The sequence below is a fragment of the Haemaphysalis longicornis genome, unplaced genomic scaffold (genome assembly GCF_048455015.1).
Source record: "Haemaphysalis longicornis isolate Haplotype H1 unplaced genomic scaffold, Haemaphysalis longicornis Haplotype H1 scaffold_278, whole genome shotgun sequence".
Taxonomy (NCBI): domain Eukaryota; kingdom Metazoa; phylum Arthropoda; class Arachnida; order Ixodida; family Ixodidae; genus Haemaphysalis; species Haemaphysalis longicornis.
In genome coordinates, this window is record NW_027526327.1 from 36,316 (window position 1) to 64,223 (window position 27,908).

The 27,908-nt window shown below is 46.0% G+C and overlaps 2 protein-coding genes across 3 annotated transcripts in view; both read left to right on the forward strand.

The window, feature by feature from the left end:
• Positions 1–1,486, forward strand: part of LOC144172945 (uncharacterized) — a 32,145-nt gene extending 30,659 nt beyond the window's left edge. For both annotated transcript variants that reach the window (XM_077701539.1, XM_077701540.1), the window contains exon 8: positions 1,170–1,486. The gene's annotated coding sequence lies outside the window, so the exon portion shown is untranslated. The remainder of the gene's footprint in view (positions 1–1,169) is intronic.
• LOC144172944 (alpha-aminoadipic semialdehyde synthase, mitochondrial-like) lies at positions 1,256–27,358 on the forward strand. The gene is made up of 14 exons (XM_077701538.1): positions 1,256–1,340; positions 11,976–12,191; positions 13,014–13,143; positions 17,085–17,195; positions 18,312–18,420; positions 18,901–18,977; positions 20,459–20,522; positions 21,516–21,680; positions 22,822–22,917; positions 25,048–25,163; positions 25,690–25,778; positions 25,847–25,914; positions 26,047–26,155; positions 26,591–27,358. The coding sequence occupies exons 1-14, from the start codon at positions 1,256–1,258 to the stop codon at positions 26,710–26,712; spliced, it is 1,557 nt and encodes a 518-aa protein (XP_077557664.1). The 3' UTR covers positions 26,713–27,358.
• Positions 27,359–27,908: the final 550 nt, after the last annotated feature.

Genomic DNA, 27,908 nt, shown 5'->3' on the forward strand with positions numbered 1-27,908 from the left:
AAAAGTAAATTTTCAAGAAGACAAGTGGGGGGAGGGTTCATTACGCGAGTAAATACGGTACTTCACGAATGGTGATCCCATTTTGGTTTGACTTGCTGTTACACTTTTAAGTAGTAAAAGCATTCAGAGTTTTTCATACGTTCAGACTGTAATGATTGATTGATCGTTGGTGGTACCCTTTTTGTATCGAGGTGCTGACGCGTGTGGTCTCGCCAAAGAATCGAATGCATGTTGTACTACTCTGGTAATCTTAACATTTCCATTTGCAGCAGGCTTGAATTTCGTCTGTTTTATGTTGCACTTCTATATTCCCACCTCTGCTTTTCCTCCGCTGGTATCTAGGCATTATTTTTGTCACCTCTGCTGCCTTGTAGTTCAGCTTCTCTGTACTAACTCTAAAACCCGGGGAATTCGGGAAAGTGAGCATGGCCCTCACGTGAATTTGGATGAGGGGAATCATATTTCAGCATTGCTGTAAAACTGGTTCTTTTTTTGTTTGTCTTTGAGAACCAGGCGTGCCCCATCATTTCAGGTATACTTCCCCACTATGCTCTTAATTCTCGGGCAACCTGCTCTAGCCTGAAAGGAGGGAAGGCAAGTCTGCTGCGCTGCCCTTTGAGTGTTTTTTTTTTTTTTCTTCTTTACCTTATTTCCCTGCACTACACGTGAGCATGGTTTGACTGTTTTACACAGCATGGCAGCTGAGCCGGAAAGCCCAGCACTTGTGGACCATGCTTGAGACATGTAAAACGAAACAAGTGAAGCAAGTTCACTGTGTTCACGTATGCCTGTCTGCCCGGGAGTGCGTTGGTTTTGTGCAGTGTGGTATTCGTTGTAAGAACATAAACTTCTCCTCATGTGATTCTGGAAATAGTGTCTTGTGTTGAAGTGGGCAGCTATTAGCTATTTGGAGCGGAATCGGTAATCCAGAGTGGTCAGCAGGGGTATGAATGAGACCACTTATTAGCTGCACTTGCATGTTCACCTCGCCAGCCACCAACACCAAAGAGTGGCGTGTTCACCACACCAGCCACTCTTTGTGGTGACTGGGATAATAAAGCTAGCCACTGGTGTCAAAAAGCAAAATATATATATATATATATAGTGAGAGCAGTGAGCTCCTCTCGGGAATAAAATTGCCTTTAGCAAGCAAAGCCATTCTCTTCCAGCCCAGGCAGCATGGCCAAACAGTGAGTGCCTACGAGTGCAGCAAGAATTTTTGTCGACATCGAGGGATGAACGGTGTCAGTGGACAATGGGGAGGCCCCCAACGGGCTCCAAACAGCACAACAGCCTCCCTGAGCTCAAGGAACAACACAAGAAGGAAGACACAACAGTAGGCAAGAGGCGATACTCAAGTTGCCTCATGAGCTGCAAACCAAAGGGGGGTTCTTTGAAGCCATTCCAAAGTAGTAGAGATGCAAGTTGTTCGAAAAATAAAACATTGGAAGTTTCTCGGGAAAAAAAAACAGGTGTGGTCACTTTGTTCAAACTGGTTAGTATTAAAGGAGTACCGACACCAAAATTTCGTGTTCCTTTTTAAATGAATTTAGTTGAAACAGCACTTTAAATACTTGAATATGGTGATAATTACATTGAACGGCCTGAAATGAATGAATGAATGAATGAATTTATTGTCAAGAAAAAGGAAAGGAAAAGCCACCAGCAGGCGTAAATTGTCACACCTAGGGGTGGACACCGGAACGCCTGCTGGTGTAGGGGTTGGGGGAGAGGATGACAGATTCCTAGAGAGGAGAGAAAATCATACATTTTGGTTTCCTATGCTTCCAGCCTGCAGGGCGCATTTGACAGAATTACGAAATGACCTCACCGTTTTGTGTGGACGTCAAAACACCGCTAAGGCCAGAAAAGATGTTGTTTGGACTGCCCCACCGCAGGAACTGAGCGGATGAGCTTCTTGAAGACGTTAGGCCTAGCATGAAAGACCTGATGATGGCTTTTGCGGTTCTGGGTTTTGTTATTGGCTCCTTTCCCGCATGTGGAACTTCATTTTTATTGCCTTTCTGAGCAGCAGTTATGCCTGTAGCCTTGGCTACGTGTGTTGCTTCGTGAATGCTCCGGCAGCACCCATTCGCCGCTCGTCGGGTCGTGCGCGTGAAGTGACGTCACGAGTTTCCGACGAGCGTTAGAGGCAGACAGCTACGTCACTTCTTTTCCCTCTCACGGAGTAATGTCACGCTGATGTCCATTTGCTGCGCACTGCTCCACGTGATGTTCTGTTGGCGCGACAAATCAGATCAAATTGAAGTACATTCCACGCGTTGCAGTCCGCTTATATTTCAGCCGAGCTATTCTGTTGAGTAAAGTAAGTGAGCTGTGTAGTATTATTAACACCAAAAATTGGCGTCCGTACCCCTTTAAAGGAGCCATGAAGAGAAAATACAACTTCGTTTAATTTGAAAGAACTAGGATTCAGTATCTCACTCAGCTCCATTACAGCCACAAAAGATGTTTTTTTAACGAAAAAAAAAGCAAGAAGTATTAAAAACTTTCAAATTTTGTGCCACAGTGATGTGTTATGAGCAAGAATGACGTCATGCGGGCCAACAATAAAACATAATTTTCAGTGCGTTAACTGCACGTTAGCATTCAAGTGATGCGGTCAAATGGAACTAGAGGCCCCATTACAGACGTCCAGTCATGTGTCGTCGTCGCGACAGGTCAGTTAGGCGGCCGCCAATCGCACAAACAAGGTTCCGTGACGTCATAGAAAAGTTGCGGGAAATTGGCTAGGGGGTCGCGACTGCTTCACACGTTTTCTTTAATATCTCCGTTATTTGTTCGAAGATTGCGATGATATTGGTATCATTGTTATCGGGACTAAGCAGTCTTTCTAATAACCCAACTTGCATTTTGTCTTCATGGCTCCTTCAACACAATAAAAAGAGAGCATCCCTGAGCAATTTTTTTGCAAATTTGAGAAAAAAAAACGGCCCTCTTTTTTTTTTCAGTTCTTCCTTCGAGAAATTTTATTCTGATGTAACTTCTTTTGACATGCTTGAAAGTTTCTAGTTCGACTTGTAAGCGAGAGTACAGTCCTCATTACCTCCTTTTTTTTTTATGGCACCTATCCGAAAGCAGCAGTCAGTTCCCCCTTCCCTTTCCCTGTGATTTTTCACGGTCACAAAATCTGTGCACAGGGGATACTTTCCGCTTAATCCCTGCTTCCCCACCACCTACAACCCCTTCTTTCCCATAAAGGCCAGCCTTCCGGAGAGTAATCATCTAAAATCAATACCTGGACGTCAAATCGTGCACAGATTTTGATACCGAAAGCCCGGCTGGGACTTTTGTGATGCACTGTATGAAAATTAGTGTTTTTATCGTTAACAAAAAAAATAAGGGGTTCCTTGTGTGCCTAAATGTGCCCATGTGATTTGAAGGCGACAGCCCCGGCAATTGTCAGACTCCTCCTCTGCTGTGCTGTTTGGGCCTCTTCCTTCACTTTCGTTTCTTAGTCTTTTGACGCAGACCTCCCCAACGTGCAAAGTGCCTGCATTTCACGTGAAGCTCCAGCTAGCTCTCTCAGTGCACCTGCTCTATGCATGTGCAGTCACGTGTGGGGCTATTTGTTCCATTCTGTTGGGGTGTCAAGTTAGTGTTGCGGTTAATGCACCTGGCTGCTTCAGATTCTACACGAACCCATGCGTCCTTTTACTTATTTTTCTCTCTTCAACTGTAACCAAGAGACTGTGGTCACGCTGGAGCAGCCTGTGATAGCCTTTCAGCGCGTTAGGTCTCGCAAAGCCCCTCGCTGCGATGCTCGGCCCCTGCGTGTACACAAAGGTGAGAGTTTTATGGTAGCGATTAAGGTTTTGTGAAGTTCGCTGAATGTGCCACCACTCATCTAGACACTCTGTTTCCTTCTCGAGGGTGACCGTTCCGACGAAGTCTATTCTGTGGCCGGATGCCTGGCAGTGCTGTAGCTATTCGTGCACCATGAGCTGCCATAATCTATTTTCTGTGCAACAAAAAGCCACCAAAGAAGCCCCCAAGGACACAAGAACCAGCCTCGTTGGCCCCAGTGTCGCTCCCATAAAGGAACAAGCTTGCTCGCTGCACCCTTCCGCGCGTCGCTGTCGCACCGACGGCGCCCCTCTTCAGGAATCGCTCCTTCTTCGCGCCCGGTCGCTAAATCGGCAATGAACTCTTCCAGCCAGACATATTGACATTCCTGACATTGTTGGATGCACAATTCTCCTCGCCTTCTTTCATTATAATAGGGGGAAATTTTGAATAGGCTGATGTGGCGAGCTGCAGCAGTCGTCTTTCAGCTTTCAATGGGCACCAATGCAAGTGGCACCTCCCTACCGAGGAGGCTGGTATCCGATGAGTGCCCCCTTCCGAAGGCCAATCCTCTTATCAGTGCCACTGTAAGTGCGATTGCTCATTATTTTTAAGTAGAACCTACACAGAATGCCACAGCAACAGCCGTGACAGAAAATCTCGGAAGGGGAATGCAGCGTGCTTAAAGGAGCCATAAAGAGAAAACACAAGTTTGGTTCATGCGAAAGATTGCCTCGTTAGAACCATACTGACACCACTTTTAATGCAAACTTCGCTCACATAAGCTACATAATTAGCGAAAAAAAGGAATGACGATGCGACCTACCAGCTTATTTCCCGCAACAGAACCTATGATGTCATACTAGAATGCTAGCAAACGCAAGTTAGGCAGGGCTGACCAGTTTGCATAGTGAGCTATATGCCCGTGAAACATATTGCACATTCCTTTTATGACACCAGAGTCCTTCAATGCTTTTCTGGTCACGAAACTTCTCCGTAACGCTATGGGAGAGCTTCATATGGGGACCAAAGCTCCCGCGCGGTGACGCTACGAGTCCGGTGAAGGCGGCTTGAACGGCGGCGGCCGCATTTGCAGTGCGTTGGAGCGCGAGCTTGCTGGTGTGTGTTGTGTGATATAGCTTTCTACAGTAATCACGAAGGGCAAACTATGTGAACTACCATGCCTCTGACGTGCTGTGTACCTGTTTGCCGCTCTGGATATCGGAGTACAACGGAAAAGGCTTCGCTATTCTGCCTCCCAAGCGACCGCGAACAACGCCACAGGTGGAAGCGAGCCATTGCACGACAGGAGACGGACGCTTTCAGCTTCGAGCCGAAGGCCGTTCGTGTGTGAGAGAAACATTTCGACTCTACGGACATTATTCGAGCCGATGAGTTCGAAATAAGTGGGCAATCTCTGCTTCTGCAGCGCGAGCAGCTCAAGCTCCGCGTCGATGCCATACCCCGGATATTTGAAAACCTGCCGGCGTATTTTACGAAGCCCAAGCCACGGTCGCGCTCACAACGAGAAAATCCGTCTGCAAAATGTCGTCGCGTTTAGGCGCTGAACAACGATGGGACTGCAGCTACTGTGATTTTGGTTATCCAATAAGACATTTTGAATTTTGAAGGCGGAGCATGGCTATTTTTGCCTGTATATATATATATTTTTAACTTGACCGCCGCGTTTGCCTCCTTAGTGCTGATAAGCCCAAGGACGCGGGTTCCCAGCCGCTTTTCTGATGGAGGCGAAAAGAGAAAACGCTTGTGTGTTCGAGATTTCGGCGCAAGTTTAAGATACCTGAGTGGTTAAAATTAATCCGGAGCGCTACACTACGGCGCGCGCCCCATTGCCGGTGTAGCGTCGGCACGTTAAACCTCATAATCAATCAATCAATGTTTTTTAACTTGCCGTTTGGGTGGGAGGGGTGTGACAGGCACTGAGCGGGCGAATTTTTATCTGTTGACACCCTATGCCTATGAGGACCGCCGAGAAAGTCGCTCAAGGCTGTAGCATTTACTCCTACCCTGGCCCCTCCGCGCGCAATTATGCTGCTTCCATTTTGTGAGCGTTTTTTTTCCAGCTGTCCACGCTCACTTTCCGAATCTCGAATATTTTTTTGCATTATTAGCGCGCTATAAAATAGCGCAAACACAGCGCTAACCCAACGTGCTGTATGTTTGCACACCTATTTGCTCAGCGCAGCATGTCGCCCAGGGCTGAATACACATTTAATTCTGGAGCTAGTTAACTCAAATCATGCAGGCGGCTGCAAAGGCTAGTCAAAAATTGAAAACGTCAGATGTCCGCCTTCTCAAGGCGAGAACGTAGCGGTGCCTGCCGCAGCGAACGAACACTGCAACATATACGCCTCAGTAACACCCGTGGTCTTGCCTCAATTTCACAGCTGAGCTACGCGACAACAACTGACTCAAAAACATGCGCACTTCGCTCGCGTTTTTACCGGTGGAAATGAAGAGCAGATGAAAGTAGGCGCGTTGCCGACGGAGAAACCGCCGGCCCGCAAGCGTCGTCGCCCGCCGGCGAAGCCTTCACGTTAACAGGGGCGATCCTAGTGGCAGCTTTTGTCCCTGAATGAAACTTCGGCCGGAGTTTCGTGACCAGAAAAGCATTGAAGGACTCTGATGACACTAAGAACGGTAGAGTAAACGGTTGAAGTTCCGAACGAACACGCAAACATGCACGCCAATGCGTACGAAACTACTACCGGCCGAGCTGGACATCTCGCCGTCGCGACAACGAATTTTCGGGTTCGAGGCTCTTCGGGGCCAACGAACCGTTCCAGCACGCACAGCCGCGACCTTGCTTGGTATCTTAATCCCTTGACAGGAAGTTGGCGTCATATCGCCAACCCGCAAAGGTAAAAGTAGGTAGAAATAGAAATCGCCGTCAAAGCGCTCTGAGCTTGGAAAAAAAAAAAAAAAATACCGTACACACCGCGCACCTACGCTCGTGTCTTTCTGGTCGGAGCAGAGAGATCACGCGAATGAGACCATACACGACACCGGCCAACTGGCATAAGCGATACTGCTACTGAAACTGACTATTAACCGTAATGAAAATACGGCAGATACGTACCAGTCTGTATTCGTCCGTCGCGACGGGGCTGACGAGGCAACGGTGCCGACGGCTGGGCGTTCGTTTGTTGTGGATATCGCGGAATAGTCGCTTTCAGGTCCATCCGTGTATCCCACAACTCCTGCCGCTCGTGCGCTTAGAAGCATTGAGCGTTCAAGTGGTGTGAGGTTGTTTAATGCAAGCCCGAGCTCCTCGGCGAGAGTTTTGTTCTCCGGATCAGGCGATTCCATGACTAGGGCTGCGGGTGCACTAGGTTTTACTGGTATTTTTAAAATGGCCGCCGTCTCTGTTTTGGCACGAGTTCCGGTTCCTGTTTGATTCCCGCATATAAGTATCTCTTTCATGAACCGGCTCGTATGACGCCATTGTTCACGTCACGAAATGTGCAATTTAGCGGGAGATTTCAAATTTTGGCTTAAATTGCCTTATTTCTCAGTGAATAAAGCATCGTTTGCTTCCGGGAGAGCGCTTGGGGTACTATGAAACACCCAATCTTTCGAATAAAACACTTTTGTTTTGTCTTCATGGCTCCTTAACCCTTTTAGGGTCGAATTTTTTTCGCCAAGTGCGACCCCCCGGGTCCACTTTTGTTATTGCTGATTTAAATTCTTCGGCTGAATCTATTTCGAGAAAAAAATTATCGTAATTTTTTGGGGGGCGGTGACCATAAAGTGACAAAAAATCGTTTGTGTTGTTACATACATGTGGTTTATTCATGAGTAACACACGGAAAATTCTAAGTAAAAGCAAGAGAGTAACAAGCCGGCACCCTTTGAGTTAATCGAAATCAGATATCAGGCATCGCCCCTAGATCGAACACAGCGGTCCCTGGCGGCAGTGGCATATTTCCCTCTGCTTGCGGATTTTGTCTAGAAATGCAATAATCAGCGGCCGTTGAGGGATACCGCGCTAGTTAAGCTCCACAAAACATCGTCGCCGTTGTCACCGCTTGAATGTGAAACGTGTTATAAACATTGTTTCGACACATTGCATTTTCCAACTCTATGCACTTTCCTTATTGATGAGTGCCGGCAGTCTACCGTTTCAGGAACGCCAAAAGCTTTAAAGGTGGCGTGGTGGTTATCTAACAGGGTGTCTAGCGGCCGGGAAAACAGGGTAAAGTCAGGGAATTTTGAGCCACCGGGAAAAGTCAGGAAATTGTCAGGGAATTTTTTAATCAAGTAGTACCAGTCAGAGAAAACCACTTCGGGGCCGGGCGACGAAAGCGTGATCCGCATGAAACGTTTTCCCGGCACGGTGTGTGCCGAGCGGCAGGCGCCGGCAACATGGCGGCAGCACCGGTCGCAAAGTAGTGCGGTAGCTCCAACGGTCGCTTTTACCGCTTATTAAAATCTTAAAATGCTACTTAAGACACAAACGCACTTGCTCGTGCAGGAAAGGAGCCACCGCAGGCACGAAATTGTCGACGCGGCCGTGAAAATGCCGCGCACGAATCGCGTGGAGAAACTCGGCGTGCGGTTCATGCAGCTCGCAGCTGGCTTAGGTTGCTGGGTGTACTTGCGCAGAGGGATGATGTGTGTGGTGCCCAAATCACACGCACAACGCGCTTTTTTTTCAACGAATTTTAAAAGGCAGCGCTTTTCGGTAGCTAATCTTGAAAGAACTTCTTTGTTATGGCATCAGGAGCCAGAATTACATAATCAAAAAGGAACATGACGTGGTTTAGCATGAACCGCATGCGGCGTTTTCTGCTTGCCAGCTTGGTTTCGTTGAGGGGTCGGGAGAGGAAAGTTCGGAATGGACTTCAAAGCGCTTCAGTAACACTGAGAATAAAGTATTGGGGATGTTCATTTGAATAACAAAACTTTAAAAAGTTGAACAATAGTAAGTTTTGGAAAGCCCACACTCAAGTCTCGAACGTAAAATCATATCGCCTGACAAAATTAAGATATGAAAGCTAAAATGTTAAGATAATTATTGGGACATTACGTGCATCGAATGGTCCGCATCGAGACGTCCTGCACCGAAATCACCTACACCGAATCAAGGCGTGACCTAAAGGCCATTGGAAGATTCTTGTTCCAGTCACGCGTCGGTACAAACGGAAAAAATTGTACCAGTGATAATCTCGGAAAAAATGGTCCCGTGCTCTAGCCGCCGTGTTTCCCTTCGTGTTAGCCAGATGCGAACTTTGTTGCGGTTTTGAGTTTGTCGCTTCAGGTTTTAGCTAAAGGGTAGAGGAAGAGATGGGATGCTTTAATATTCATATATATATATATATATATATATATATATATATATATATATATATATATATATATATATATATATATATATATATATATATATATATATGCCAGAAGTGAATGCCTCTGGAGGATAATATCTAGCAAAGGAAACTAAGTAGACAGACAGAATGGACGGACGGCCGGTTTGATGGATGAATCAATGGACGATGTATATACCGATGGATGGATGCAAGGCTGGGCATCGATTAAAAATTTTAATCCGAGTAATCAGGAGACAATTTCGAATAATTGATTGTTTTTTAGTGGATGTGGATTACACAAAGAATGAAAATTTTTTACAAAATTACCGAAAATGGCCAACCGTATACCGTCCAGCATTTCCACAATGATGCAGATTTCGCGAAAGTTTCACATGTAATCGTTATAATAGTGCAAATGGGTATAATTGGTTCAACGAAATTTTGAAAAACTATAAAATAAGAAAAATATAAAAATGACGGGAAATGGCAAACCACATAACGCCCTGCACATCCGGAATAATGCAGGTTTCGCGGAAGTTCTACCTGTCATCGTTATGATTGGGTCTGGACATTTCGGTGCGGACCGCACCGAGATGTCCTGGGGTATATTTCGGTGCACAGACGTCCCGGTGCGGACATTTCGGTGCACGGGCTGTCCAGGCATTCTTTTAACATTTCAGCTTAAATATCGTAATTTCGTCAGTTATGTTTTCGCTTTCGAGAGTTTTGTTTGCGCCACCGTTCGCGGAAACGAACGCTAAACCGAGGCGGAGCATCAGAGCGTAAAACCCAATGTCGGTAGTAGATATCAAAAATTAACGTTGTTAATTTACTTCTGTTAACCCAACCCTGCAAGACGCTGCTTATTTAGTCCAGGCCAGTTTGTCACTTAGGAAAGTTTGTCACAGGAACGGTAAAACAAAATTTGCAGTGTTTTCTTTTTAGATGTGAGCGGTGATAAGGCATCACTCATTATCGTTTGCACATGTCACGCAATGGCTGCTGACTGAGAAAGTGCAATTCTAACCAATTTGCACATGTGGTTCTCGCAAACCACGTGGTCCTCACAATCCTTTTTCAGCAGCATGTGGAGTTGAGAAGTTTTCTACTGTACCTTTTTTTGAAGCAGTAAGATAAGAAAGAGACAGGGTGTTAAATCAAAAGGAAAGGTTAACCCACGAACTGAAAAGGGTCAACCTGGTACGAACTAGCAGGGTTAATGCCTCTGACAAACTCCCCCCCCCCCTACCCCACCTCCTTCTCGACATCCGCCAAAAATGAAACTGCCAGACGAAATTTCCAAAAACGAAAGTCGGTGCTACCACTTTCCCTGTTGTGGGACCACTTAGAACCAGATGCCTCTTTGATCAGTTTTACCATGACGAATCGGCTGTGACGAGTGGGCCTGTTCGCATAGAGGGTGACCAAGCCGGCTGCAACACTGAAACGGGAAGAAAGGGGGGGGGGGGGCTCTTCTTTGTAGCCCGTCTTCCCAGAACATTAGGCTACCTCCCTGCCTCCATTTTCTGTCTAACCCGCTGCGGTGGATCAGTGGCTAAGGCGTTGCGCTGCTGAGAACGAGGACGCGGGTTCGATTCCCGGCCGCGGCGGCCGCTTTTCTGGTGGAGGCGAAAAGCAAAAACGCCCGTGCGTACGAGATTTCAGCGCAAGTTAAAGATCCAAAGGTGATGAAAGGTAATCCGGAGCCTCATCGCCTGCGGCGCATACGGCGCGCCTCATCGCCTGCGTTGCGTCGGTGCGTTAAACCCTAAAATCAATCAAATCAACCACTTTTCTGTCTAGGGATGTTGAAATTGTATCTATATATTTGATCAACCCAGGTCACTCTACTTGCCCACTCTGGCTTGCATTCTTCGCTGAACTTTCCCAGATGTACGGCCGAAAAGAGAGAAAAAAAGAAAAGAAAGCGTGTGCCTCGCTTCTTTCTTTTGAGTCGAACCATCCTACCTACTTCGCTGAGACCCACGTGCGTACAAAAAAGAAAGCACGTGGGCATTCGTTTTGTGCACCTATGACGAACTTTCCCATTTGTCGAACCGGCCTATGACGAAACGGCCTATTACGAACCGGCCTATGACGAAACGCCATGTGACGAACGGGCCGTATCCCGCAGAAAACAGCGGTGCGAGTCCCTAAACTGACGTCTGGGGCCAGGGGGCGCACTCAAGCATCTCACCGCCAATAGCCGTGGCATTTTTGCTACTCCCAAAGTACCGCCATCGCATAAACTATTGTCACTTTCACTGAACCAAGATTTCCGGCGTCGTCTGTACTATAGCCTCGATACTTTCGTTGTCAAAAATATTTGTCAGGGGCTGCCTCGTATATAGCCTCGTCACTTTGGCTGCTTCAAAATTTACGCCTTGGCATTTTGGCTACCAGAACATCTCCGCCATTGGCACTTTCACTGCCCCAAAGTTTTTGCCATCGGCTTTGTAGCCTTGACCCTTCGGCTGCCTCAAAATTTATGCTATCGGCTGTACTATATAATGTCCGTCGTACAAGGTACTTCATCGGCTACATCATTTATGTACACAGAAAGAGAACAGGACCTTATACTGAAACTTACGGCACACCGTTTGTGATTATCTCTTTTTCGGATTAAAAGCTATTTAATGGTTTAAATTGATGTCGATAATTAAGGTATGACCTACAGAGAAATTTCAATCAGAAAAAGAGGCGAATTTCAGCGGTTGAAAATGAATCGCCCTTATAACGGCCGCCTCTTGATATTTTTCTCGCAGCTTGCCTCGGAAAAGGTCAGTGTACCGCAAATAACGGCTATCTAAACAGGGCTCTCCGTTCTTATCTTTCTAGCACTTCCGAGAGGAAGAAGGAAAACGGGGGGAGACAAGTCTTCGCGGATTCAAGAACTCAGGTTTTACCGAGGCAGAGGGATTGTCGCGCTGTGGTGTGCTCTGTCGAAGAAGGCGGCCGCGAAGATGAAGAAAGTGCTGGTGCTTGGAGCGGGCTACGTGTCCGCGCCTCTGGTCGAGTACATGACAAGGGACGACTCTGTGCACGTCATTATTGGTACGCTATTGCATTATCTGTTGCTTGAGCTGCGGCACGTGAGCTTTTGCGGGAAAGACGACGACAAAATCGTGCACTATAGCCTGGTATTAAAGGGACACTGATGTCTTATACCTGGTCATTAAGGGTAACAGCGTGGATCCCTAGAGAAGGCAAGCGTTGCAGGGGGCGGCAGAAAGTTAGATGGGCAGATGAGATTCAGAAATTTGCGTGGATAAATTGGTCCCAGGCAGCACATAATTGGAGAATAATGGGAGAGACCTTTGACCTGCAGTGGGCGTAGATAGGCTGGTGATGATGATGAAGTCAATACCTGAGTTTGTCTAATAGATTGGCGTTCCCAGAAAACGAATAATGCAGGGGTTGTGGGGCTTGTGTCTTATATTGGGCATCAACAGGTAGACGATGGTGGTGAATGAGTGAGTCAATGAGTGAGTCAGCGAGTGAATTGTTAGTGAACAGGCGGACGTAGCCTTGCAGGGAGAGCCGGCAATTGCTCCGTCCTAGCAGCACAATACTATATGCGTCTGATCACCACGACTCCCTTACATTTCGGCCCTTCAAACACTGTAGGACCAGGCGCAGCATGCATACCGCCTGATGATACAGTGCCCGTTCGGGACTGGGACTGTACTTATAAGCGACCTTTACCTATGTATGGCATTCAAACTCGTGCATCTGCAGGTGCAGTTCTTTAGGCGAAGGAAAAAAATTGTCGCAGTTGGCAACATGAGTGATGATGATTATGACGATGTAGATAAAAATTTTCACAGCTGCCTTCGGACGTTCAAGCGCAACAGTAGAATTATCACACGACTGCAGGTACACTTTTGCAAAAGGAGGGCGAGGCGTTGGCAATGAAGTCACCCAACACGGAGTCCGTGGTCGTGGACGTCGTGGAGGCTCCGGACGTCGTGGAGAACCTTGTCAAGGGCGCCGATTTAGTGGTCAGGTACGCATACCCAGATATGCAGCAACCACGCCGCCACGAGTTTTGCGCCCGTACGGGGAAAGCCGCTCCCTCCTCACTTCGACGCACTTTCTCCCTTCGGCTATGTCTTCCCCTTCGCCACTTCATACCTTGATTTAAGACGTAGTACCGTATTTACTCGCATAATGATCGCACTCGCGTAATAATCGCACCCTTGAAGTTTGTCGTCGAAGTTCGATTTTCTTAATTTCCCGTGCAATGAACGCACCCTGAACTTGCCGCAGCAGTATGTCACATGTGTGCCAAGCCTAGCTGATGATGATCGTGCTCACCTCTGTTTCCTTCCCTTGCAAAACAGACATGGCTACGTTATTGCCGCACGCTTGCTTATATTAGCGATATCGGCAGGCATGCGCTCAATATTGATGAGGAAGAAACTCTCACTAAATGCACATAATGTCGACGAAGAAAAAAATGCGCTCAGCTTGCTGCGTCGGCCCCCATGTCTGTTTTGATGTCCCGCACCGTCCAGCCACTTTTTAGTTGCCCTGTTGTCACCTCGCAGCAAACTCGTTCCGGCGCATTCCGTAATTCATGAAAACACTGCATTTTGCGTCACTTTGCAAAGCGGCTGGCGGCGGTGTGCCGAGTTTTTATTATGTTTTTTATTATTTTTATTATGTTCATGAGACCTATTGTCAAAACTCTGACCCGCAACTTGCTTGCGTCTTCTGTGCTCAAAAGTTCGCGAAAAATTTTCCCCGCGTAATGAACGCGCCCCTAAATTTTCATCAAATTTTTGGGCAAATAAGTGTGATCATTACGCGAGTAAATACGGTATGTTACCCCCCAAAAAATCTTCCCGGCAAATTGCAGTGCATTCGTGTTTAGAAGTGAGGCAGACTGTAAGGAGATTTGTGTAGGCGTGACCTCTGTAAGCTGGCTTTCTCACATTCGGGGCTGCACAGTGAAGCCGTAGCGAATGCAGCATAAGGAGGCCACCGATAACGATCGGGCCGCGGCGCCAACCGTAAGTGAGATGCCCGTCGAAACCCCGAATGCCGCGAGGCGGAAAACGCAAGACATCGGCTTGGCTACAATCCCGGTGAACGCTACCCCGGTGCGTCGGTGCGATTTGAGCGGGTGTTGGTGGCCAACCGATCCCCCATAAACAACTCTGCAGGCCATTACCCTTCACAAAGTGGAATGTTACTGAAGCAAAAAGTAACAGAGTTACAGTTACAGTTACAGAGTTTCCAAAGGTAACTTAATGTGTAAAAGTAACGTCGTTACTTTTCCGTTACTGTTTATAACACTAAGTATAGATCCCAAATGAAATGGTAGAGTTTATTTAAAAGAAACGCACGAACGCAGGCGGGTAGTTGAAATTGCACAAGGTAAAACCCTTGATGACGGGAACCCAAAAGGGTGCACACTCAATCCCAACTCCACCAATCGTTGTGTACACCTCATTTTGTTGCACTAACTGTTTTAATCGTTGTGTACACCTCATTTTGTTGCACTAACTGTTTTGTTGGTGCACGAGTTGATGCAAATAAGCTCATTAAAACTTCATCGAGTTGTTCCTCAAAGTTAACATCCAAGAGGTTACCTCTCTTTCGGTCTCTTTCAGTCTCTTTCTTCAGTCGCTTTCTTTTTCTTGTCTCCACTCCACGCAAGATGACCGAAAAGTTCCAAAAACACCTTTAGGACCAACCTTCGGCCTCGCTTTTCTGCAGGGAAGATAATCGTCATAGCAAACTCCTGTCCTAAACCGCCAGGGTAGCCGTGTTGTGAAGAGATGGAAGGTATATAGTAAGGATATGGGAAAGAAAAAAGTCTGAATAACTGGAAAGCGCTAACTGTACGGCTTTCAACGAGTGCTGCTGTTAGAAAATTTTTCTTTAAAAAAAAATGGACGTAACTGTAACGGTATTTCCTGTTGCAGTTACAGCGTAAAAAGTAACAGTGTTACTGCTACAAGTTCCTCTATCTCAAAAGTAACTAGTTACAGTTACAAGTTACCGCAAAAATAACTGATTACCATTAACGCGTTACTTGTAACTAATTACTGCCCAAGACTGGACTACACTCGGCGTACTGGGGCTGTGTCCTGCTCTGGGAAAAAAAAGTTACTAAGGCGATACCCCAATTTATTGTATTGTTACGGGGGAAATGTTCGGTCTTCAAAGATAAGTTTTTGCGTGCCTACAGATCGATTCGCATTATTATGAAAGCTGTATGAGACGGCCATACAGAAAGTTCAGCCACGCCGAATCCCTTGACCCGTCACGGTGGCCCAGGGGCTACGGCGTTGCGCTGCTAAGCCTAACGACGCAGGTTCGCCCCCGACCGCGGCGGCCGCTTTTCTGGGACACGAAAAACCAAAACGACCGTACTTTAAGATTTCGGCGCACGTTAAAGGTCCACAGGTGATTCAAGTTAATCCGTGGGCCCTCCGCTGTGACACTCTCCAGCATAGCGCAGGGCGCGTGGAACGTCCCAAAATTGAATTTGAATGATTTAAATAGTCGTTTTCATTAGTGACAGCCTGAGCAAACTTCATTGCAAGTGAGATTCAACTGTGCCGTTTAGACGAACACAACTAGAACATTACTGAATTCATGACGGAAAAATGCTGGATGCGCTCCCACCGGCTTTGAGTAGATGCCCCACTTATGTTATTTTTAAATAACAAATTCAAGAAGCTCAGTCGTTTCACGACGAAGATGACTTGCGCAAAACACTTGTAGAGATTAGCGATTGGCGAGCTGTTAAGCTCATTTTCAAGCTCTAGTAAGTTTTTAGTTACATTAGCTATATGTTGAAGGCGTCGGGGTCGTGAGTGTGCAAATTGCTGCAAATGTAGGTTATTCTCAATGGACATAAACTTTCGATTCATAAATAAAGTTTTTTGAAACCAAATTGCTCTCATGTTCAAGATTTTGACCTCCTTATCTTTTTTTCTACCCTGTCAATTTTTTTTTAATTATAAACCCGAAAACGAGTTCCCAACTAACGGCAGTATCCTTGTAAAAGGACGAACGCAATAACAAAGACCAATTTGCATTTTCGATTCGTTATTCGGCGTTAATATCACATATCGCATTGCCTCTTGTAGCTCAATTAAAAATAAAGCTCAATTAATAAATTAAAGCTCAATTAGCTCTTCAACAAAAAGGAAGGAATAGTTGGCACCCGTGCAACTTTATTTACTCTGATGGGAATAAAATTTGCTCCTCAAGAACAGGACGACAGAAGAGGACACACCACACAGCGTGTCCTCTTCTATCGTCCCGTCTTTGTAGCGCAAATTTTATTTCCATCATGTCAGACAAACTAGCCCGTCAGAATACTTTAATTTATTCACTCACAATACGTGAGTCTAGTCGATCCTTAGACCTATTTTTTTCTACTTTATAGTTCGGGCAGTTGGTTCCCGAGTTATTTTTTCCAAGGCTGTTTTTGTCGCGACCACCTCGTTTCTCGTAACCTTTATAAAGCATCGTGCTTTGCGTCCAGGCTCAAGGAAGCGGTAACAAACTGCTCTGGTTTCTGGGCTGCCTTGTATACTTCTAACGCGCCCGCTGGGACGTCCAAAAGCGATCACGTGCTCGGTCACACTGTGGGCTACAATGATGGCAAATCTTAGTTTCAAATTAGCGCTAGTTAAATTCAAGTTCCGGAACAAAATCTGTGAAAATTATCTTTCTAAGAATCGCTAGAGAGGGCTCATATCGGAAATAAAATACGAAAGCTGCGCTTGAAACAATAAGGGGATGCCCAAATGCTTGGTTTTGCGCAAAAGAAGGAACTACAATGTCTAGGAAGTTTCAGTGCGTGTTGAAGTGTCCAAGGTCATCTAATTCCTCGAAGTGCAATCCTCGAAGTTCGAACCTTTGTAGACTTCCTCATTTTAGGACGCCGCAAGAATATGGAGAACCCTGACATTTTCCCCACAGCATGCTTCCAAAACCACTCCATCCGACGATCGCCCGCCATTGCATCAAGCATGCGACGAACATGGTGACCGCCAGCTACCTCACACCCGAAATGAAAGAACTGCACGGCGCGTGAGTACCGCAGTCCGTACTCCTACGATGAATGATTCAAAGTGTACCTGATTAAGGTAAGTGCTGGTAGGCACTTTTGCAAAGCGTTGAATGGAGGAAATTCACTCAGTAATTACTAAATTTGCGATTCTCTCAGCTCTACACACGAAATTGCTGGCATTGTTATTAAAGTAGCAAATCAACTGTAAACATGTCAAATAATCTTTTAGTGGCAGCAGTGATATCATGTTATTTTGCCTACATTGTTTCTTTCATAGGCTCTTTCCACGAGAAAAATAGCAGGGGCCAGCTGTTTTATGGCCAAATTCTCAGCTGGGAAGTTAACCACAATCATCTTGTCGCAGCATTGTCTTTTGGGCGTAGACATTACTACATCATTTCTCGAATATTTTGACTCTATGCAAAGTGTTGGGGCGATAAAGGAATACCTCTAAACATTCTTCCTGAACAAACCACACTATTGTTCGCACTCGCATCTTGCGGTCTGTTTCGCTCAACAGCAAGAACTGTGATGGCACTTACCTGATGATTTAGAGTTGCAATTAAAAGTATTTTATCTGTAGAAGAACGGACGGCCATCTTTGCAAAATGACCACCTTAGAACGGCAGCGCCACCTGGTGTGTCTAGACGAAACGCGCCATGACAGTTCCTGGCCAGGCACGTGCAGTCCGACCAAATTGCAGATCGAAAATTTCTATTCGTCGCTTGTTTGGAGTGATCACACAAAGTTACTTTCTAGTCGGCAGAGACTGCATTAAAATAATCCGCAACCCCGCAAAACCCATCGCGTGTTTCTTTCTGCCATGTGACAGCGGATTGACGTTTGAGGCTTCCAGACGTTACAACTTTACACCATCAATTTTCCAAATCAGGACGGTCAATACGGCGCGCCGCCTCTTCGCCGTTACTGAGCTACAGCAGATGCGAGACCAACACCATGTGAATGCGGAAGCAGATATATCCAGCATTCACCAAGAAACGCCAGAAATGCACACTTGGCGAAGACGGACGCTGCCACAGCTGTGATCAAAACCTAAACATTTTTTCTGACTAGGTGGAAATAAATGATATTTCTGTAACCTTACACATGCGCCATTACCCAATGACGTATACAGGGCTGTCGACGCAAACATCACAGTGATGAACGAAGTCGGCCTTGATCCTGGCATCGACCACCTCCTGGCCATGGAATGTTTCGACGAAGTGCGCCAAAAGGATGGAAAGGCGAGTAATTTACATGCCCAGCCCCCTCGCAGCACTTGAAGCTTGGACCACTGAAAACAAAATAAAGCTCAAGTGCAAGTCCGAAAAACATTTTTAGAAAAAGATAAAAATAATGAAATGTTTTCAAAATTGGTGTTGCCCAGCATCGTGACTGAAAAGAAGTTCTCTGTGAGTAAATTACACGTTAACATAACAGTTGTATAACCTAATGGAACTAAAGGCAGCCCTAAAATCACACAGTCATATTTCTTGGCAGTAGTTTTGGTCAGTGGCCTTCGATCATACAAAAAACTCTTGGACAGGGCTGGGTGAAACGTGGCTGGTTAATCGCCACTACCATATCGGTTTTCCTTATTACCTAGTCTTATTCTTTCAAGTTTGCGGTAAAATTGTCTTCATTGTAACTGGAACGGGGCGGTCTTTTGAAGGCATCAAACGTGTATTTTCTCTTCGAGGTGGCCGTCCTTCTTTTTAATACAGATCCTCTCCTTCGTGTCCTACTGTGGCGGGCTGCCAGCGCCCGAGCACGCAAACAACCCGCTTCGCTACAAGATCAGGTAAGCATAGCTGAGGGCTAATTGGCATTGCAAATATCGGCGTTAAGTCATTGTTGCAGTCTGAAATGGTTTGGCAAATGTGCCAGAGAACGGAATACAACACTTTACCTAGAAGAAAAAGTTCCGCCTTTTGTCAATGCACTGACTCGAGTAATCTCAGCCCGCACGAATAAATTACTCTGTGCTTCAAGAACTTCGTGGGGGTGTTGGCTAACGTAAAGCTGGAATTGTGAAAGGAGACATGGTGGCACTCATTGGTGAGGCGCGCTTATACATCGATAATGTTTCTATGCAGTCAGCCATTCCCTCAGCATGAGTTCACACAAGATCGAAGCAGAATGGGCGCCTGGGAATATTTCGCTCTGCGCAATGTTGACAACCCCTCTGCATGCATCACACTTTCAGTAGCACTACAAGAAGTTTGTGACACAGGAAGTTATTAGGTGAGCCAGCTGTTGTGAGCAACCTAAAATCTGACAGTGACTTGCGAGCGAGTTGCAACTCGCAAGCCATGTGTTTGTTGGTGCGAAAGGGTTGGTTGCCGAGCCATGCATTTATAAACTGGTATTTACAGGAGAACCTTCCGGCTGCCTTCGTCTGCCTTCCGGCTTTCCTAACACCAGAAATGGTTAGGCCCACTGTTTCCTCATATTTACGTTGCCTTTCTCGTAGCTCCAAGATACACGCCACATTATTCCACTCTTTCGGCAACGGCCACGCTGGAACGATTCCCATGGGGTCCTTCACACATCGTAGCCGCAGCGTGGGAGCTCTGGTAGACAAAAGAACAAGTCGCGAAACTAGCTGGCAAAAAGTAGAGTAGAAGACAAAAAATTCAAGGCTCTTCGTCATATTGAAAACAGGCGCGGACATCACAGGGAACATCACAGTTCGCTGGTGGGCAGGCCTTAAACGCACCTGGCTTCACACTGAGGAGTGTTAACCAGTTTTCGAAAAAAACAACAACCGTGTTGTTTAGGCACAGGGGCAGGACACAAAGGGAGGTATTATGGAAGCTTGGAATATCAGCCGGGAGGGGTCGATGTGCGGGAGTCATCCATTCAGTCAGTCTGCAAGACTCAAAGTTGGCGTTTCTGGGACGACACGTGCGGTGATAGCACATTATAGGTTGTATTTTTTATGTCTGTGGTAATTTTTATTGATAATCTCTGTGTAATTCTTAATCAGTTGGGTTATGTCGGTTGATTTGCCCTATACATTCCTCTTTCTTAATAAATGTTGCCAGTTGCTAGTAGCGCGTTGCCCTGTGTTCTGTGCCCTGTTTCTTCATCAACGTCTTTCCGCGCCTGTTTTCAAGATGAGTCAACACCAACTCGCCCAACTTTCCATCCTGTTAAAGCTCTTCAACAGCCTTGCATTAGGCCCCATTAAAGGCTTTCTGTCAGCATTGCATTGTCTTGCATTGTCAGTTGCTCTGTCAGTTGAGGGGTGTGACCGTATTACCTTCCCTAACCGTGCAGCTGGAACCCACGGACAGCCTTCGTAAACTGCATGCAGCCTGCTCGGTATTTTGAAAATGACAAGGTAAGCACTGATTAGCTGTTGCTGATTAGCTGTTGCAAACATACGAATTGCTAAATCACCCATGATCCAAGAGTAGTAGGCAGACATCGCATACAGAGAAAATTTACTTTGTACATAGTTGACGTAACTGGTTATCGCCGACCAAAGATTTAGTTAAAAAGGCTAAAAAGACGTTTCGGCTTCCATACGGAAGCCTTGTTCAATGCGCCTATGTGTCTGTGTATCATGTAACTATTTAACTACGTATCTTTCACCCGACCACACGAGTTTTCGTCAAACCTTAGATTTCATTAAAGTGACTTTGTGTCGCCATAGTACAATCAATTGCGAGCTAAATGACGACGATGAAATACCTCCAAGTACTGCTGAACCTGCCCCAGGCAGTGATGAAGGCCTGATAGCAATGCGATTACCTGATCCAGCGCGGTCAAAATGGCAACACGTAGAAATTAATTTCTCCGATGTTTTCTAAATTTAACTGATCGATCAAGAAAAACCAAAATTAATTTATCATCGCATTGTACAACACAGCGCATCAACCCACATTTTTTTATAATTTCATAATTTGATTCTGGACACAGCTTGCAATACAGCCGTCACATCAATCCTGCGGAGCCTGGCAAACCTTTTGAACCTGTGTATAGAAGCAGCAATTGTTCCAGTCTGTTCTCGTGACACACTAACTGGCACATTCAACTGTATTATCTGTGCGTGGCAGCATATTCCAGGACATATTTCAATCTTATCAAAGTTTAACCATGATAACACCTATAAACAGACCTCTATAAAATGCTACATTGAATATAGCCTTCCCAGGCTATAGCCTGTGGAGGCTCATAAAATTTTTGCTTTGCCTATAGTGAAGAAACGTTTCGATCATTCTCACTATACGCCTCACAACTAAGCGCGCGAGCTAACCTGTTCTATTCTGCGCCATCTTTCTTGCGTCAATTCTGTAATATGCACCATGGCTAACATATTCTACCTGCACAGGAAGTAACAATTCCAGCCGGTAGCCTGTTCGACAACGCTCGCGAGGTGTCGTTCCTGCCAGGCTTCAACCTGGAGGGCTATCCGAACCAGGACTCCCTCCCTTACAAGACCACCTACGGAATCAGCAATGCGCACACTGTGTTCCGTGGCACGCTGAGATACAAGGTAACAAATGCCACACGCCCGCTGTTCGGCCTGTAAATGAGTTTACAACCGTTGTTTTTGAATGGCGTTTCCGGGGGGCAGATCGTTATGTACCAATTAATGCGCCATAATGTTTGCGCCAGATCTCGCCGAACCGATTTACAGATTTCACGAAGCTGGAAGTGGCTATTAAGACGAAAGCTTTAGATCTCAATGGCTGAAGCTCCGTGTTGTGAGGCACACAAAATCGTGAGGCACCCGCAGGGAAAGAGAAACAGCAATGCCGAAGTAGGGTAGGCTGCTTCTATCACAATTGGGAACAGCGCGAAATGACAGAGATGCAAAGACAGAAGTGAGCAAGGCAAGCGCTTGTCCTGTTCACTTCAGTCTTCGTGTCCCTGTTATTTCGCGCTGTTGCCCAAGATGCAAGTGCACCAACTAGTCCAACTCGACACCTAGCTACGGTAGGCTGCTGCCCTACGTGCAATGGGAGCCACCTTGAGAGGTGAAGCTACTCACGGGTGCGGACAGGAGGCTCCTGGCGATGGCGAGCGAGCGGAACAAGCTTCGGATGGTGCTGTCCAGGGGGCCGGTGAAGTGGTGACGGCCGCGGCCGCAATTTTGAACAGAAAGTTCAACAGCAGACCAAGATAAGGTGCAACCAGGCTTTCACCTCTACATTCTTAGAAAGTTTTGTGCGCATAGGGTACCAAAAGTAATCTACCAAAAATGGCATTAAACGAGACAGATTCAAGCCGGGATATTATCCAAGGTGCAATGGTTAGAGCATTTTCCCTGCACAAGAATTAACTTCACTGCGAGATGCGTATATTCGCTTCCTGAGCTCACAGAATCAAGATTGTTTGTAAACGGAATAGTCTTGTTACGTACAGTCTTTGTCAAAATTTTCTAGGCCGGAAATTTTCAAAGTACAAGCTCGCCTCTCGCGCGAGGGTAAAAATTTTGGTGCCAGAAATCTGGAGAAAACACGTTTATTTTTTGCTGTCATGAAATATTGTGGCCACAGTTAAACCTTGAGCTTTTGCTTTGAATTCTTTGTTCTCAAGAACATTTAGCGTGGCCGAGAAAATTCTGACAAACACGGTAGCTGACCGCGTATTTTTAGCAACGAATTTACATGTCCATCACATTTGTTCTTTAGGGATTCTCGAGCGCCATGAAAGGGCTTCAACTTCTTGGCCTTCTTGAAGACAAACGGCATCCCAGCTTAGATCCCAAGGGACCTGAAATTACTTGGGTGCGTACGGCTACCCCCACCTTGTGCTGGGCTCTTCACATGTGCTCGCGTGTCCCGATTTGTACAAAACTGTACACATTTTTTTCAGAGCTGAGAGCTTCCAGAGGTACCTTATAGTCGACGGCTTGCAACTTTAGTCAAGCTGTTTCTGCGTTAGCATGCCGAAAACGGATGCATAGCGTCCATTAAAGATAGCAACATTCAAAACCTGTTGACGTCAACTGTAGGGAAATTGGCGGGCTTCCTAGATATCTTAAGCGACTAACACGAAAACAAGAGAAGTTTATAGCTTGGCCCAGGACTGCGGTTATGATCACCCATTCGAGTAATATGTGGCACATTTGATCAGGCATGTTTTTATTCGCGATGTTCGGTGGCATCTAAGTATAGTTGACGGCTTGCAACTGTAGTCAAGCTATTTCTCAGTTAGCATGCAGAAAACGGATGCATGGCGTTCATTAAAGATACCAACATTTTAAACCTGTTGACGTCAACTATAGGGAAATTGGCGGGCTTCCTTGATATCCTAAGCGACTGACACGAAAACACGAGAAGTTTATAGCTCGGCCCAGGACTGCGGTTCTGTTCACCCATTCGAGTAATAGGTGGCACATTTGATGAGGCATGTTTTTATAGGCAATTTGCGGCATCTATGATGGCAGTGATGTCGTATATACCGGCGTATACATCAAACACCGCTTATACCATAAATACCAAAGGAAGAGTTTGGTGATTCCCGCAGCCATACATACATGCACGGAGGCTATTCTTTCGTCGCGTGCCGCCGATGGAACTCATTCGAGCTCTTGTGATACAGATGCCATAATGACAAGACTTCGGTGTTAGGGATCCGCCGTAAAAACTTAAAGGTGTTGTGCAACCTGTTCAACAGCTAAGCGTACCATTGTACACACGCTCTAGAGACGGAGGCTTGCAAGACGAAACCGAAGTATAGCCAATTCGATTCGTCAGGTGACACTGGGAGACTGGCGCAGTGCGACTGAATGCGATAAATCTTTGCCTGCATGCTGGACATGCACCTTGATATTCTGTGCGGGCGAAACTGATGATCACCGGTACTCTGGCCACCGTACAATGATACAAGGCTCCACACGGCATGCCTTCGCCCCCGGGAAACGGCATTATTATGCGGCAACTACGCCGGACAATAGGAAACCTTACCCTGTGCGAGACATGCACTCAAAGTGACTCTAGGCAACGCAATGTCGCTAAAAGAAACAGGAAGCAATAAGATGCTACGATTCAACTACAAACTGGCAACTCATTTGCCTGTGTATAGAGAAAAGGGTAAAAAGCTTTACCATCCCTTTCTTAAGAAAGTTGAGAGAAGCTCGAAAGCTTTCTGACATCAAAACTGCATATGCATGCGTCAAAAGTGCGTCAAAGCATCCGCTGAAAGTGCGCCCAATCGATCGTCAAACCTTCAATGCACCACATCGCAAACGAAGAATGAACTCATGTGGCGATCTTTTGTACTTTAACTGTGTAGCGACACGTGATTTATCTGATAGATGTATACTGTTGTACTCATTCATGATCCATGCGTGCATTGTCCCATCTAGAGGCGTTCCGTTTTCGCGATATTAAAGTAACCGTTTGACACAATGGGAGCCCGGTTTCACGCACGCTCCATCTGTACAGAAATCTTATCAAAGCTAAATGGTCGACCAACCGGTCTATGGGGAAATGCCTTAGGTTTTTTTTTTTTTTTTGACAGGACGCCCCACTAAGAAAGCTTCAAAAGTATCACACTCCGAACATTCGGGAGCTATAGACCCTTTTAACTTCTTCGCCCTGGGAGCTGCCATTAGTGGGCTGTGCTAGCGGCTTTATGATTGGCGCAGTCGACAGGAAAGTGTAACTGCGCATGCACAACACACCCCAGAACGTGTCCCGATCTTATTACAGATTAGCGGATGAAAAGGTGAATAGTAGGCACCCCTGACTCGGGCTACGTCGCGCTCGCTATGCCACGACGTCTGCCAAGCAGTGTACGCAACCCTGAGTGTTAGCGCGTACCCTTTGGCGCAGTGTGCGTGTAATGAACATTTTTGTAACAAATTTCACTAACTGCTTCCTGACGTTCCTCGTGTTGTCTTGCTGGCGCAGCGCCAGTTTATGACGACGCTGCTAGGCCAACGGGACAACCTGGCTACATCCAACATCAAGAATCTCATCTACGAAAGGGTCGACAAGTGCGAGTTCAGGACAAAAGCCATTGAAAAGTACGTGCCCTTTTTCTGCACCCTGCTGTCTACCTACCGTTGTGCAATTTTCCGTGGAAAAAATAGGTACCTGTATTATCACAGCGTAAAGGTTCAAGGTTTCTTTATAAATGCCAATCATTCTGGTCACATCAGAAAAAATTTGGCCATTCTTTCCCCAACTAAACCTGCATGTTAGAAGTGCACAAAGAAGGAGCCCTATTTTGTTAAATGAGGAATTCATAAAGCCATTCTTCATCTTGAAATGCAAATAAATGAGGCGCGTTACACGTCTGGCAATCAATCATGAAATTAACCATCAATCTCTTTCCCTCCCACATCTGGCCCACGGAAAGTAAAGCAACAACTGTGTACGTATCCGTTTCATTGAAAGGCTTGCGAAGTGCGCACAGCCGACTGTAAAGTTAATGTGACCAGCTTTTGCAAGACGAGCTGTTAACGTTCTTTTCCCTTGTATGGGGTAGACAGCTTCCAGCATTTCCAGAATACTTCAGTCGAAACTAGCGCCGCAACTTTCTTCTTTCAGTCTGGGCCTCATCGACGACACCCCTATAGAGAAGAAAAACACTCCCTTGCAAACGCTCATCTTTCACCTTTCCAACAGGCTAGCATATGGTAAACAAATTTGTTTAAGCAACGCTTCAAGGGAGCAAGATGTATTGGAGCTTGTCTATTCATTGCAGAGCCTGGCGAGAGGGACGTAGTCATTATGAGACACGACATTGGCATTGAGTGGCCCAATGGGAAGAAGGTGAGCAGGCGCATAATATGCATTGGCTTTTCTAGGGATCGATGTCTAATTTCTAGTAAGCATAGTATGCTGTAACGAAGTGCTGTGTTCGTTGCAAACAATTGTTCGTTCGTTGCAAACAATTTTCTGCAGGAAATGAGGAACATCGACATGGTTGCTTACGGTGACCCCAATGGTTACTCGGCTATGGCGAAAACTGTTGGCTACACTGCTGCCATTGCCGCAAAGATGATCTTGCAGGGTGAGTAGCGTCTATGTCACTCACTGCACCTCATAGCAGTTGTCTCTGCTATGTGTATCTTTGTCCTGTTAAAACCCAACCTGGCCTGATTTGAGCAGGCAATTCTCGCGCACGGAGATGCTAACAAATGCAAAAACCTCCAGAAATTAGTTTTTTCTTGGTACAAAGACTTCCATGTTTCCTGAAAGTATTAATTGCTTTCTGTTGACTTCAATCTAAGCATCCTAAGTGTACAAGCACAACCTCCGATGCTCCTTTTCAGACCCAGCCTTTTCAACGCTGCTATAGAATGAAACCTTTCCCTTTCTACAGTCATACTGGCCAATCGTGCATTTTTAACATAAAATGCTTGAAATGTGCTCAAATGAAGTGAAAAAGGTCATCGATCTCCCGCAGTCATTCTCACTGCAAGTGACTGTCTTACTTCTTTCGCAGGTGAGATTCAGGCCAAGGGAATGGTACTGCCATTTTCTCAAGACATCTACGGCCCGATACTCCAGAGGCTCAAAAATGAGGGAATTAACTGCAAAAAGACATCGAGCAAGAACTACTCCTAGACGTGAATTCAAGCCTCTTTGCGAATAGACCCGCTCTGATTCGTAATCGCATGCTGAGGCGTTGTGCGTCAGTGCTAGCGCCATGCATCATCAATGAATATTTCACTGCCATTCTTCATGTACACAAACGATAGCTACGGATTGGTGTCCAGTGAACGCCCTTATATTATGCACTTTTAAATGAATCGCGCAATGAACACTGCTCCAGTATTTCACAGTACAACTGTTTATTTTCGAAAAGAGTGCAACGCATGTAAAATTTTTGACATGAAGCAGGACAAAAAAAATGAATTAACAGGGTGATTATGCTACCGTTGTTTGCTGAAACTTTGAGCTGTAGCTTAACGTTGCAACGCCAGTAGAACGTTTCGAAGGCCAACACCGAGGTATTCACTTTGTGACACATATCGCAGCAGTATTTGCCCTTTAAGTACGCTACAATTTTCATTTGCAGGCTTCAAACTTCACTTCGGATTCTGATGGTCTGCGTTGCGCACCCGCGTACTCTCTGTGAATGACCGGGAATTCCCCGCATACCAGATACCAGCCACGAAGCACGTTTTTAGTAAAAAAATGCAAGATACATTTAAAAACACAAATTTTGCGCTACAGTGACTTGTTATAGGCAGCAGTAATGCAGTACAGGCCAGCACTAGAACAGTTATCAGTGTATTAATAGCACATTTGCATGGCACGTGGTGTGATGAAATTGAGGGTAGAGGCCCCACTACAATGGCTCAGTCTTGTTTCTTGGTAAGAGCTTTAGTTGGCAACCGCCAGTTGTACAAATAAGGCTCTGGGACGTCACACCGACGTCGCCGAAAAATAGCTGGTGGGCACGACTGCTTTTTAGCATCTACTCTATTGGTTCTAACTTTTCAATAAAATTGGAATCAATTGTCATGGAGCAAAACAGTTTGCATAATAACCGAAGTTGTATTTTGTCTTTGTTTTGTCTTTGTTCTTTTAAAGCACAGATGAAGCAGCACTTGGTGCATAACATCACAGCGCGTGCTGCCAGAGCAACAGACGCCGTTTGGAGAAGTTTCTTACAAAGTTGGGCAACAGACTGTGTAGGGCACCAGAAAGCACCACAAAGAGCTGATCGCATAAAAAATACCCTGAAGTACAAACTGGGGACTTGCTCTTTCTGATTATTTACTTAGACCATCACGTACCTCAAGTTTCTTCTGTTT

Bases quoted from the DNA above. Each gene is read 5' to 3' on its own strand.
- LOC144172944 (XM_077701538.1), top strand. From the start codon at position 1,256: ATGGGGAGGCCCCCAACGGGCTCCAAACAGCACAACAGCCTCCCTGAG. The intron at 13,144-17,084 runs GTACGCATACCC...TTTTCCCCACAG, and splicing joins GGCGCCGATTTAGTGGTCAG to CATGCTTCCAAAACCACTCC. The intron at 25,915-26,046 runs GTGAGCAGGCGC...AATTTTCTGCAG, and splicing joins AGTGGCCCAATGGGAAGAAG to GAAATGAGGAACATCGACAT.